This window comes from Monodelphis domestica, chromosome 3, assembly GCF_027887165.1.
Source record: "Monodelphis domestica isolate mMonDom1 chromosome 3, mMonDom1.pri, whole genome shotgun sequence".
Lineage (NCBI taxonomy): Eukaryota > Metazoa > Chordata > Mammalia > Didelphimorphia > Didelphidae > Monodelphis > Monodelphis domestica.
In genome coordinates, this window is record NC_077229.1 from 400,647,246 (window position 1) to 400,661,472 (window position 14,227).

Below are 14,227 nucleotides of genomic sequence, written 5' to 3' on the forward strand. Positions count from 1 at the left end.
AACCCAGGGACACAAGTTGAAGACTATGGGGATATTCATGGGAATAATATCTGGTTGCCGGCACTTGTTTTATTTTGTGTTAAACTGGCTGACGTAGGTTTAGCTCTTGGCAAGGTTTTCTATCCCTCTGTGGCTGTTCTCAAATATCTTTCTGCTCATAGGTTGGCTTCATTCATAAGTGAAGAAAGAGATGAATGTCACTTGGGACTCCACAGGTTTTATAATCAGTTGGTCAGTGCTCACCTGCAGTAACTCTTCTCAGGTGTCTAGAATATCATTTTTTCCCTCTTTTTTTTAAACTACTTTTGCTTGTTTTCAATACTTTTAAAAATATTTGTCCAACTGAAGTTTATTGATTGATGCCCTTTGGCGTAAAATCACATCAATTTCTGCATTTTTTCTCACTCCCCCTTTTCCTTTGTAAGAAAAAAGAGGGAAAAGGTTCAGTAGATTCACCAACAGACATAACAAATGTTTCTTTAATCTTTGCTTTCCTTGAAAATCTATTTTAGCTTTGTAGACTAGGGGTTAGGGAATAGACTTCAAATTTCCTTGGTATAGAGAACTTCTAGATCAAAAAATCCCTTCCATAGATGTATAATGTTTGCTCCATTTTAGAGGTTTGCTAAGTTGTCTAGAGCATTGAGGGTTTAAGTGACTTGCCCCATCACCTACCCAGTCAGCATATCAGAGGAGAGACTTGAACCTAGGTCTCACTGGGCCTAAATCAGGCACTCTCTCTATTATATCATGTTGCACTTCTCATTAACGTTGTCAACAGTCTCACAAACAGGGAGATTTGAAATTCTAAATATAATAGGTCTGTGCACAGAAGTTGTTGTTGTTCAGTTATGTGTGACTCTTTGTGACTCCATGGCAAAGATACTGGTATGGTTCGCCATTTTCTTCTCCAGTGGATTAAAGCAAACAGAGGTTAAGTAACTTTCACAGTGTCATATAAGTAGTAAGTGTCTGAGATAAAATTTGAAATTGGAACACATCTTCCCAACTCCAAGCCCAGTGCTCTATCCATTGAGCCACCTACCTTCCCCTCTTCTTCTGCAGGGAAGGTGAAGAGTAAAAAGAAAAAGATTAACAGTGAAGGAGAGAGAAAATAGAGAGAGCAAAAACTAAGATGCTCATAAAAGGGAGTGGCAAAATGCCATCAACTGATCTTAGACATGGCCAACTTTAGACAGGATTGTAAAATTAGAAGAACTCTCCCTGCTCTAGTTTTTGAGCCCCTTTCCTCTGCCCTGTGGAATTGCTGTCCCACTTCGGATAGTTAATATTCTCATGTTCTATTCTGTATTTTCTCTTATGAAAACCCATTCTCGGGCTGATAAACTTCACATTTAAGAATAAATGACTCAAAAGACTTAATGAATTATTTCCTCTAGGGGCATTTGTACCATAACAAGGGAAAAGAAACCAAGTCAAAAGAAGAAACTCGTAACTGGAGGGGTCATCAAGCTGGCAAGGGAGGGTTTTTTAGAAGATATTTATATCTGATATTCACATGGTAGGATTTGAAAAGAAAAAAATTCATCACTTTGGGAAGCTGTCCCTGAAATTGTGGCCCCTATGTCATATGTAGGTTATCTAAACCAGAACCAGAGAATATGAAGAGGATATTGCTCAATGCAAGTCAGCCATCAGTCATTCTAATGTTTAGGCTTTGTGCTTTGGTTTATTCCAAGTTCACAGATTCATTTTGCTAAATTTCTTTCTGTGGGAAAATATAAGTCAGGTGCAATAAATTCATGAGTTGAAATGAAACTAGAAAGCATGGTCACTTTTTAAAATACATAGATCTCAGTGAAAATAATTTCCATTTGCACCAGTGAAGAAATGTGAAACAGTAGAAAAATGATCCATTTATTTATTTTTAAGTATTAAACAAGTTTGTATTGAAACAAAATAACAAAAGTAAATCATTATCAACAGTTGACAGATAACGAAATATTCGATTTCTGAAAAAGTGGTTGAAAATACTTTTTAAAAACCGTGACTAAAATCATTATCATTTTCTAAAATGGCCCATATTCTTTTATCTATACACGTTGCCTTTGTGGACCCTTGCAAAAGATGCTACTATGTTGATAAGACAAGACCTTCTCCTAATTATGAGATTTCAAAAGTGAGGTCCCAGAGTACTATTTACAAAAGCTTCCAGCTGGTGGCCCATTTTTTTGCTTTTGTTGAGAGGTCAGCTCACTCCTTACCAGTTGCCTGCATGGACAGGATTGCACAATACCAAGTCAACTTGGGATTCTCCAGGCAGGAATTGTTGGGAGCATAGCAGGAAAACTGGCCAAGGGAAGTGGGCTGGTCACGTTGGCCTGGCTTTATGGAGTATTGGTGGTCTTCAAACATCTTGGCCTCCTTAGCCTGGTGTGGACAATCAAGAGTTGACTGCAATTACTAATATATCTCCTACACTATTTACATACAATTCGTTAGAAAAGAAAGAAAAAAGTTTGAAGTTCTCAACCTCAGCCAGAGAGGCAGACGGACGTATGCACAGACATACACAATTAGGGCTAATTTCTGCTCCCTTAAATCAATGGCAAGCACACTTTAGGTACCCACTCCTTCAGTAAGAATTTAGCCCGTGGTTTGGCTCTGCGAGTTAGGTCCACTACTAACAAAACCATTTAAAAAACAAAATGTAAAAGTCTGTTACCAAAACTATGCCCATCTTTATTTGAAAGATGCAGATGGGCTGGGAATGGATGGTGCAGGGGCAAAAGCATCCCCAGCTGGGACCAAGTAGTGATTTTTGTGTTTTGCAGTGCCTTTGTCCCATGCAATCTTGAAGAGTGAATTATATGCCCTTCAAAATAGGTAAAGAGGCCGTGTCTTTTCAAGAAAGAAATGTTTCTGTTTCCTTGGCGATTTCTCAGCTGTACTCAGGTCCCTTTGCTGCTATTCTGAAAGGCTGGTTGACTTTCTTTGGGTGGCAGGTCCACATTTGGTTAGTCTGAGGGTGAGATTGAGTCTAAAGGCTCATTAGCCTTCTCCCTGACATGTTGGAGCACAATCAGGGAGTAAAAATGATGCTCAAGCTAGGCTGAAATAATGCACAGGGATAAGGTGGAGTGAACATCAAAGAAGAGGTGACTCCTAGGGCATAGCAGCTCGATTGGTCCTTGTAATGCAGGAATTGTTGGTGCATAGGATGTGATCCTTTTCTTCCTGACTCATGTATTAGCAGACATGCAGATAGTGTTCTTCATTCTCGTGTCTGGGTCCAAAGAGCTCTGAGATAGTTGTTGCATGGACAGTGTCATCAAGGTCAGAGCAATCACAGCTGTCAAAACAGTGACTGTTGTTAATATAATGGTTACTTGCTTTTTGAGAGACTTCAATATTGTAGAAACTCACTAGTGACTGATCACACCCTCCACCTTCTCTCCTCCGTTCCCTGTTACCTCTAGATAACATTAAGCAGAACATTAAATCATTCTGAGAAGAGAATCCAAAGCCACTTAGAGAGCAATCCCCCAGAACAAAGCGGGGTCTTGACATCACATTATGATGCTGCCAAAGAAAAATGGCCACCCAACCATGCAGTGCAAACATGCCTCACCCATGGTCTCCAAGCCTGCAGCAGCCCCCTCCAGGACGTCAGAGTGCACTTTCCCCAGTATCACTAGTTAGTTGCAGGACCATACACCTCTCCCTCTCAATTTCTTCCCCCAACGGAGGTCACAGAATAGGGCAGGGCACAGGGAGAAGTTTGGTAGGGAGGAGAAGGGAACCCTAAAGTCAAAAGCAAAGGAAATTCAATGAGGACAGAAGTGAGAAGAGTGCGAAGATGTGGGGAAGCTGGTCAGATGGCCCAGGAAAAGGTCTGTGTACTGAATGAACAGCTAGCAAGGGAAAAAATTGCACGAATGGCTTTGCAACCTGGCATCTCCTTAAAAGGCATCATTATCCTGAAATATGGCAAGAAGATGCTCATCAAGGTCCCTTCCAGCTCTGAAATCCAGTGGTTCTCTGAACGTATAATCAGAGCCAAAGAGGAAAGCTCCTTGTAGGACCTAGCTGCTATAACATAACAGTCAGAGCACTAGCCTTGGAATCAGGAAGACCCGAGTTTAAATCTCTGGTTAGATAGATCATGAGAAGGCTAGGGCATACTAATAAATGTTTAACAACTGGCTTTCTGGGGAAAAATGTATGCATGATACACTTTTAGGTTTAATCTGTATTTATTAACGTTTCTCCTATCACTTCCTTATGTCTAGACAATCCATAAAACAAGAAGTCAATCCCTGATTGATTATATTTGCCAGTTTCTGAGGTGTAAATGCTCAGGTGAAAATTTAACAATCTGCTCTTGTGAGTAGATTTGAGCTGGCTCCAGCACACCCTAAGAGAAATGTCATATGGAACATCTACTGAATTTCAGTGAGGTATCTGACACAAACTCGCATGACATTCTTGTGAATGAGATGGAGAGATATGGAATAGATGACAGCTCAGTAAGATGAATTTTTAACTGGTGATTAATGAATCTAGATCAATGAGTGGAGCCTGTAGGGAAACACCACAGGATCCTTTTTGTAGACCTATTCTTTTTATAAGTTTAATCGGTGCTTTCAAAGAAGACAGCATCCTTTTCAGCTTTACAGATAATCTGAAAATAGATGGAAGAGTGAGCTAACTCACTGAGAGACACGACTGGGACCCAAAGAGATTTCAATAGGTCATAACTATGGGTCAAAGCTAATATGATGGAATTGAATATAAAGTTTTACCTTTGAAGCTGGCAGACATTGGATTTGGGACATATAACTAGACAACAGTTTAGAAGGAAAGAATTTATAGGTTTGAGTGGAATCAAGAATGTGGACATGGCAGACAAAAAAGAACTATGAGTTTTGGCTAACAGGAGACTAGAGTCCAGAATGATGGAGGTTGTTATTCTATGCGGGCAGCTAGGGGGCACAGTGGACAGAATGCTTGGACTGGGGTGAGTTCAAAGCTAGCCTCAGACGCTTCCTGGGCAAGTCACCTCACCCTATTTGCCTCAGTTTCCTCATCTGTTAAATGAGCTGGAGAAGGAAACAGCAAACTACTTCAGAATCTCTGCCAAGAAAACCACAATTGGGATCAAGAAGAGTCAGACATGACTAAAATGACTTAACAACAAATTATCTGACAGTCTACCACTACATGCTTGGAATGGTATTTTCACCTTAAGGTGCCACATCTTGGAGAGGATACTGCTCACCTGAGGGACATGTGGAGGAGGGCAACCAGGACAATGGAAGGACAACTACATGCTACGCATGGATCTGGTGTAGAAACTAGAGATATTTAGCCTTGAGAAGAGAAAACCCATGGAAAACATGATCATGGTTTCAGTTTTATAGCTTGAAGGGACTTTAGAAATCATCTAACCCAATTCCCTCAATTTACAGATGAAGAAACTGAGGGACAGCAAAATGACTTGCCAAGACTACACAAGTAGAAAGTGACAAAGGGTAGATCTGAACCCAGGTCCTCTGACTACTGAGCTAGTGTTTATTTTCACTTCATTCTGCTGCTGAAATCTTCAGGTACTTGGAGATCTAGATGTGGAAGATGAATCTGACTTTTTGGCGGGGCCTTAATTAGAGAGACCAACAAATAAAGAAAAGAGTGAAGTAGTAGCATTATTTGAATTTATACTATTTAGAATTATATGTAAAATATGGTAATTATTCCAACCCGATGGAAATAAGCAGCCCAAATTCAAATAATGTGACCATTCAGGGGATCCATTATTTGTACTTATTGGGATTTACTTGTATTCTACTCTTCAGGGAATAATTGTACATCACTTGGAACTTCTTCATAGGAAAAGCATGGGATGATAGGAAAAAAGCATGGGATTCAGATCAAGAAGCTCTTCCATTTACAACATGGGTGACTTTGGGTCTATGTACAAATAGCGCTAATGGATACTATATAGAGGATGATTCCAGTCCAATGTAAGAAAAATCTCCTTAGAGAATTGCTCAAAATTGCAGTGGATCATCTCAGGGAGGCTGTGATTTCCCCATCACTGAAGGTCCTTAAAGATTAATTGTAGAAGAGGGGATTCCTCCTTCAGATCCTGTTTACATTAACTGGCTTAGAAGGTCCCCTCCTTGAACGCTTGAGTTTTTATAGGTTTTTTCTTCCTCCTTCACCGGGTAGAGGATCACCCATAACATTCGCCTTGGTTCTCAGTGAAGTCTGCATGCCTTAGGGCTCCAGGCATACAGTGAGAGGCCAAGCTCAAAGACAAGTTTCTGTGGGCAAAATAGTCATTGCATAAGATGTGATTCTGACCCTAGAATGACAGGATGAATCTATTAATAAGCATGTTTACAGGAACTGCTTCCCTGGGGGACATGGTCACAGATCAGCCTGCAACAACCCCAAGGCCAGCAGCAGCAGCAGTGGCCGCAGTGATGGCCTCATCTGGCTTCCCATGGTATTAGATCACATTACTCTTCTGATCATAAATTCAGAATGGGAAGAGATGTCAGGGGACCATCTAATCCGAATCGCTCCTTTTATAAATGAGGAAACTGAGGTCCACAGAGATGAAATAATTTGCCCAGCATCAAACATGTAGGTAAGTGTCAGAGGTGAGATGAGCCAAAATCTTTCACTTTTCGTGTTTCAGTTCACTGGGTTTGGTTTTTTCTAAACACACGGGTGAATAAATTCCCTAATTGTGACCGAAGTTCTGTTCATTTAGCAGTATGATTAGTGGGAAGTGAGTCTTTATTTAATATAAATTGCTCTTCGAATGGCTATTTGTCCAACCTTTTTTTAAATACAATAAGTTTATTGTCACCGACTGATCCATCTTAGAACAGTTTAAGCACCATAACTTTCCATGAATTTTCTTTTGTTACATACCATAAGGCTGGTGAAGCCCTTGACTAAGCCAAGCAAACTACTCTGGCTGCTGGTCCATGCAGACAGAGCCAGTTTCCAGTTAGTGGATTTTTTAATTCACTATTTGAAATTGAATACACACTATTTAGAATTATATGTAAAATATGCTAATTGTTCTGGCCTGATGGAAATGGGTCGTCTGAATTAAACTAATGCTCCCATTCATGGAATCCATTATTTTCACTAATTGGGACTGACTTGTACTCATCTTTTGGAAGGGCAATGGCTCCTTCCCCTACTTTTATGGTATAGTCAGCATGCTATAGTAGGAAAACGCATGGGATTCAGAATCAAGAAATGCTCCTACTTACAACATGGGTGACTTGGGGCCAAAATGAGACATTTGGAGGCATCTCCAATAATCTCTTTCAGCACCAAATTCTATGAGTCTCTCTTTTCTTTAATTTCTTGGTAATGACATTCTCCCCTCAGATATCACATTTGACTTCCGCTTCTCAGATATTATGATATCCTTTTTGTGTATTCTAACCTATGACTAGAGTATAAGCTCCATTAAAGCAGGACTGCATTTCATCTAGACTTGATATATCTCCAGCACCTAGCCAGGTGGGCACCAGCAGGTTAGGCTAGCCCTTTTATATGATAGGATAAAGAAATAGTAGAAGCATTTTTATATTGGAAAAAAATTAATTTTAAAAGATACCTCGATGATCTCCTTATGTGTCAGGTATTAGGTAAACTGGTTTGGTCCTTTGGGGGCATTATGTCACAGAAGCATAAGGAAAAGCAGTGTGAATGAAACTAGGGCGTGGGCCAGCCAAGGTTGCAACTGGTCGAGATCTCCTGATGAGCCAAAGAGTTCTTTTCTTTAAGTGGGAGCATACCCTGAACCAAGAGCAAGGCAGGACTCAGCTTATTGTACTGCAAAGATTTTTTGTGTGTGTGGAGGCCAGATCTGTAATTTCATTGGAATAGAGAATTATTGTTGTTGTTAAGTCATTTTTCAGTTGTGTTCTGATTCTTTGTGTCCCCATTTGGGGTTTTCGTAGCAAAGACACTAGAATTATTTTCCATTTCCTTCTCCAAGTCATCTGACAGATGAGGAAATGGAGGCAAACAGGGTGAAGTGACTTGCCCAGGGCACACAGTGAGGAAGTGTCAGAAGCCAGATTTGAATCCCGGAGGATCAGTCTTCTTGCCTCCAGGCCTAGCACTCGGCACTGTGGTGCTACCTGGCTGCCCTGGTAGAGAATCAGCTGTGAGAGAATTCTCTCTACCAGTGCAGATCACCACCGGCTTTGCAATTTACAGCCTTGAGAGGCTGCTTGAGATTAAACAGCTTCCTAGGTCATGTAGTAGGTCATGATGCTTTTTAGCATACAAACATGTCCTGAAAATGTTTTAAAAAACCAACCTGGCTCCAGCTGAAGGCTGTAACTGCCAGCAAAACTTAGAGATTCTTCATGGATAAAGACGCAGAATGCCTCGGGGTACAGAGTTGGGGGTAGGCTTCCAGCAGGGTTAAGCATTCTGCTTGGGGGCCCTTTCAGTCTGTTCTAAGTGTTTGTGGGCTCTGGCCTTTGATTCAGCTGCTGGGCAGCACTGGCCGGTACAAATCCTCCTACGTGGAACTCTTCCCCTCTAGAGAAACAGGATGGATGATCTTCCTAGGGGATCCCTGAGTGGAGTGCACAGACGGGGCTCTCCCACTGCTTCACATCGATCCCTCCCTATCAGTAGTTGAGAGTCTCTGGTGAAAACTGTACAATTGAACAGTTGCTGGGAACTCATTACTTGAAAAGGCTGGATGATCTGGGACAGGGATGGGGAAACTTCCAGAGACCCAGTGACCGAGCTGCAACCCTTACGCCCATGAAAGCCCCCCACTTTACCCCAGACAGGGGCGGGAGGAAGCCCTCCCATTGGGCTACTGGGCAGAGGGGCTGGTGATGGGAGAAATGCCCTCAGGCACACGGAGAGGGGGAACACAGGTCTAGGTGGATAGGGGAAAGGAGGAGAAGAGAAGAAAGAGTACCGAATGGAAGAGTGAAAATCAAAAGGAGGAAAGAAAGTAGTAGGTAGGCAAATAAAACAGAGATGACCGCCCTCTTCTTTAATTCCCAGCAGTCTGTTAATCCCAGACAAGTTACTCAAGTCATGTCTTTCCCTCAAACCCTCACTAAGTAACTACACTGTCACAAGTTTGGGCAGACACAGGCAAAAGGGAACTTGTCTAGGCAGGGTCTTGACTTATTCTCAAAATAAGTCCCGGAGCTTGCTGCTCTGTTTGTTAAACCTCTCGGGTTGGGTTAACTCATGCCTGGGTCGCTGGTCATCCATCCTGGTCATAGGCAGCCTGTAAAGCTGGTGATAAATGGAATGGGATTAGAACTGCCCTACTTTATTGCATTTCCTAACTAAGAATACCAGCCACACTTTGAGTGGCTAGAGTTGGGCTGCTATAAAAGTCACCTTTCTGTTCGAGAGCAATCCATCCCCCAAGACAGGAAGTGGCTGGACACAGGATACACAGAGGGGAAAATTCAGTGAAGGAGAAGCAGCAGAGAGCAGCGCTACATTACCTTTCCGGAAGAACCCCCTTTAGGAAGGAAGGACTGTTAATACGAGGCAATGCAATTAAGCTTCCCGTGCTCTTTTAATATGGTTAGACATGCAAATCGGCCTGAAGAAACATCTGCATGCTCCAATTTAATTGATTGTTAACTTTGACACAGATGTGGCAACTCAGAACACCTCCCCCGCCTTTAAATAATTTAACTTGATTATTTCAGTGTTGAGCTGAAAAACCCAGTTACTTACTGAATGTTTGCCTGCCAGTCAAACCACTGTTGAGAAGCCTAATACATGAGAAGTTTTGTTCTGACAAAAAAGGGAGGGAAATCAACTAATTAAAACCAATAATGTCATTGCTTATCCTAGACAATTTGGGGTTTACAACTTCCCCTGAGCCAGCCGACTGTTCCAAGACCCAATTCCCATCCTCTCGACTCAGAAGACCACTAAAATGGGCACATAAGACATGCTTAAATGCTTGTTAGCTGACTGACTTGCAGATCAACTCATTCTCCATGCTACCTGGCTTTTAGAGCAAGGGAGGGAGGTGGGAAAAGAAGTATGCATTGTTGTGAGTTAGAGGGTGGGGACTGAGCCAGAATTCTTGCTAGCCTTCTAAGAAAAGGCCCTGGGCCTGAATTAACCTTTAGTCTACCATTCCAAGCCACCAAATATTTTCTTTTCGCTGACTCCCCAAGTCTCCAACCAGACTTGTCATCCCTTTTGTTTTTATCCATCCCTGCTTCCATTCTTCCATGTCTTCTTTCATTTCAACTTCTATGCCTCAGTATATATCTTTGTACTTGATGCACCCGCTAGGATCCTCCTTCCCTAATTACCTTCCATTAAAAAACAGACAAACCCAGACTCTTCCTTTCTGTCTTGGTAATAACTCTAAGGGAGGCAGCTGGGGTTAAGTGACTAGCCTGAGGTCACATTTGAACCCAGGTCCTCCCAGATCCAGACCTGGCACTGCCACCTAGGTTCCCCTAACTACCATGCTTTTAACGACTTTGTACTTATTTTGCATTTATTCTGTACTATTTACCTGTTTTCTCACCCACAACTCCTGAAGAACAGGGATTTTTCATTGTTATTTAATTCGCTTTATTTTTCGTATTTGCATCCTCCTTGCCTAACACAGCGACTGGACCACAGTAGGCCATACAAAATGACTGTGGATTGCAATGCTAAGCCCTAGTACGTTGTTTGTCCTATATTCTTTGTGTTATATGTCTTTGGGTTCTGTTAAGATGGCTAATGCTTTTCTTTTTAGTCTAATTACAGCATGAGTTCCACTTGAAGGGCCAAATCTATTATTTCTTTTATATTTCTCACAGCAACTGCTACCTCCAGTGGATAATTAACAAAGCCTAGATGAATGGATAGATTATTTACTTGCAATTGTCTTTTCTATGAGCATCACTGTCTAGTTTTAACACTCATTCTTCACTGACTGCCTACCTATTTAACCGTGTTGGTGGTTCTCAGCACAGGGGGAGATCTGCTTCAAGGGGATTTAGGGAAAGATGGGTATTCCATGATAAAGAGGTAGAAGTAGAAGGGCTGGAGGCAATACTGCCCTGAAGGGATCACAGCTTCATGTAATATGGAAATGGATAAAGGATCAACAATGGGGGCAGCCAGGTCGCTCAGTAGACAGAGAGCCAAGTTCAAAGACAGGAGATCCTGGGTTCAAATTTGGCCCTGGGCAAGTCCTAGCTGTGTGACCCTGGGCAAGTCACTTATCCCCCATTGCCTAGCCCTTCCCACTCTTCTGCCTTGGAGCCAATACATAGTATCAATTCTAAGACAGAAGGTAAGGATTAAAAAGAAAAGGATCAACAATACCAGTTCATGTCTCTTGCTCTCCCATTTGGCAGAACTGTTTAAGATACTTTTCCTTCCCTCAGAATGGAATAAAAAGATTTTTAAAAAATATTTTAAAATTAGCATTAGAGAGTTCTGACAACATTCTGGAATTTTGAGTTTAAAATCAGAACAAGTTTTTATGTCATGAGTTTAAGATTATTTCTCTCCTATTCCCCTTAGTGCTTAACAGATAGGTTGTGAATAGACAACAGACATGGGAGTTATTGAACTGGAAGGACCTTCGAGAAATTTCTTCTGAAATTCTTTTGTATATATATCACATGGACTTAGCTGTGTAAAGGTTTCCCTCTGGGAAACTTCTTTAACACAAAAATTGTTTTATTTTAGTTTGTGCATTCTTGGGGCTTAGAACAGTTCCTTGTACATAGTACATATTAAGTGTTCGAAAATGCTTGAATTGAGTTGAAATTATGTTTGCTCTGAATGCATATCTGTACACATGTGCCTAGAAGCAACATTTTGGATGAATTCTCTAATCTAATACTAGTGACCAGGACTTTCTTTGGGATGGATAGATGGGCATTCAAAGAGCTAGGAGCATTTTAATGAAATTCAGTTGTTGAAGAGAATCTGGCTAAGCAGAACTCTTGGCCAATGTCTCCTTTCGCTCAATGAGAATGGCAGAGGGTTCTTATCTACCTAGATTTTCTGAACTGGAAGGGACAATTAAAAAAAAAGTCATTCAATACCATGGGATCCCATGGGGTCCTCTAATGGGTCTGGTTTGCAAGCTGCCTCACCCAAACCATTTACTGTCATCCCCTTTAAGGCAGAGAGCCAAAGTTTAATGTTGGGTTTAAGACCCGTTTGGACTTGTACTTTGTCTAAATCTCTCTTGTCAGGATCAAAAGTTGTGACTTTGGACTCTCTAGCATGAAGATTCCCACAAAGACAAATGTTATGCTAAGTAGATGAGCACTTCAGTTACTGCTGCCTGACAAGAGGAGAGCTGACCAAAGTCATGTCATGACCGCCATTATTGCCAATTGCTCTCCTACTGGTACAAACCTTCTAACAGAAGCAGAAAGACTTTTACACAGTGGAGGCTCAATGAACTATACTCTTCCACTATCCAAATTCCTCTTTAGTAGAACGGTCCAAAAGTGGAATGAGCATTTATCTTCTAAAACTGTCCAGAGACTAGTGAGATTACAATGCCTATTAGATTGTGAACTCAATGAATGTAGGGGTTTATATCCTTTTTTATCTTTGTAATTCTCCCAGAGCCTAACATTTTGGATAGAGTAAGCATTTAATAATTGCCAATTAAATGAATGAATGTTGAATGAAAGATTTTATAATAGGAGGTCATTTAGAATTGGCTTAGGAGAATTAAAACTGTTCTATAAAGCTTACATTTCCTATCTAACTCCCTGGTACTCCATATGGATATTGTTAGGGATGGGATCTGCTTTGCTAACATGACAACAGTGCTATTTAAAAGAGAAGTAATTCTGCCTCACAACCCAATTTCAATGCTAAAACTATATGACACTGATGGAGTATAAGTTCAGGAAGAGCTCTGCAACTGAAGGAGACCACATGAATCAATTGGGCTGATTCTGAACCCCCTTTCATGTACTCAATATTCTATCAATATTTTATTTCCCTAAATGCCTCTTTGCCTTAGCACAGGTTATCTCCTTTGCCTGTACAGCAGTCCCCCCTCATCTCTACTTTTTATTTATTTTAGTATTTCTAGGTTCTATCAAAACTCAGTCCATTCTCAATTGCCCCAAGCTCAGCTTCTTTTATTCTAATTATATATTATAATCCCCCCTCTTTCTCTCTCCCCCTCCCTCTCCCTTCCTCTCTCTCTCTCTCTCTCTCTCTCTCTCTCTCTCTCTCTCTCTCTCTCTCTCTCTCTCTCTCTCTCTCTCTCTCTCTCTCTCTCTTTCTGTTTCTCTTTCTTCTCCCTCTTCCTTCTTCCTTTCCCTCTCTCTCTCTTCAAATTATTTTGAATTTATACATTGTAGAATAAAAGCCTCTTGCAGGAAGGAATCATGGAGGCCTAGTTTCATCATTTTTATCTTTGAATCCCCAGCACTGATCACAGTGGCTCACACGTGGTATGTATGTCTTTATTAAAAGGTTGCTGAATTGAACGGAATTGAATTTAAAATACGGATTTATTTAAGGACAAATACTTACTGTTGTAATATACTGATTACTATCATGCTTCAACCTGGAATTCTTCCCAGGGAGAGCTGGAGATGTACACTGGGAGGGAGGCTTGGAGCCAGGATTAGAAGCACTTTCATCTGAAAATGTGTCTGGAAGAAGCTGGGACAGCCCAGGGTGGGCTGAGCTGCTAAAGCCGCTGATGCTCTCACCAGAGGTGCACTGTGATGACTCAGAACTCTCAGTGACTACAGAGGGGGAGGAATGATAATAGTGCAGTTTAATCAAACATTAGTCAGTTTATTAATTTACAGAACATAAGTGCCCCAACCTCTCATATTTCAAGTCTAATTTCTTTTGATATTGGAAAGCCTTAATTAGAACATTCTCTGCAAATTAATTTTCCTTTTCATCATCATCAGTTCACATAGTCCCTTCTGGTGACTAGAAGATACTGTAAGAACTGCTACATTTTCCTAGGAGATATTGTAATGACTGCCAACGTTTTAGTTTTCCTTGGATCTTTGTTTGACAAAGACTTTAAAAATCACTTATTAGGAGAAGAGTTGTGCTATATTTTCTTTCTTTTTTTTTAAACTCATATCTTCAATTTTAGAATCAATACTATGTATTGGTTCCAAAGCAGAAGACTGGTGAGGGGTTAAGTGACTTGCTTAAGGTCACATTGCTAGGAAGTGTCAGAGGTCAATTTGAACCCAGGACCTCTTGTCTC

The 14,227-nt window shown here is 41.0% G+C and overlaps 1 protein-coding gene across 5 annotated transcripts in view; it reads right to left on the minus strand.

Annotated features, from left to right (window-relative positions):
* Positions 1-1,848: 1,848 nt before the first annotated feature.
* PLEKHG4B (pleckstrin homology and RhoGEF domain containing G4B) overlaps positions 1,849-14,227 on the minus strand; it is a 353,991-nt gene continuing 341,612 nt past the window's right edge. For 4 of the 5 annotated variants that reach the window (XM_056824353.1, XM_056824355.1, XM_056824356.1 and 1 more), the window contains 3 exons: positions 13,525-13,742; positions 9,727-9,786; positions 1,849-3,313 (listed from right to left, as the gene is read on the minus strand). In XM_056824353.1, the coding sequence (XP_056680331.1) occupies positions 9,745-9,786; positions 13,525-13,742 (260 nt within the window). In that variant the 3' untranslated portion in view covers positions 1,849-3,313; positions 9,727-9,744. The remainder of the gene's footprint in view (positions 3,314-9,726; positions 9,787-13,524; positions 13,743-14,227) is intronic. The other variant, XM_007486754.3, reaches the window with a different exon arrangement.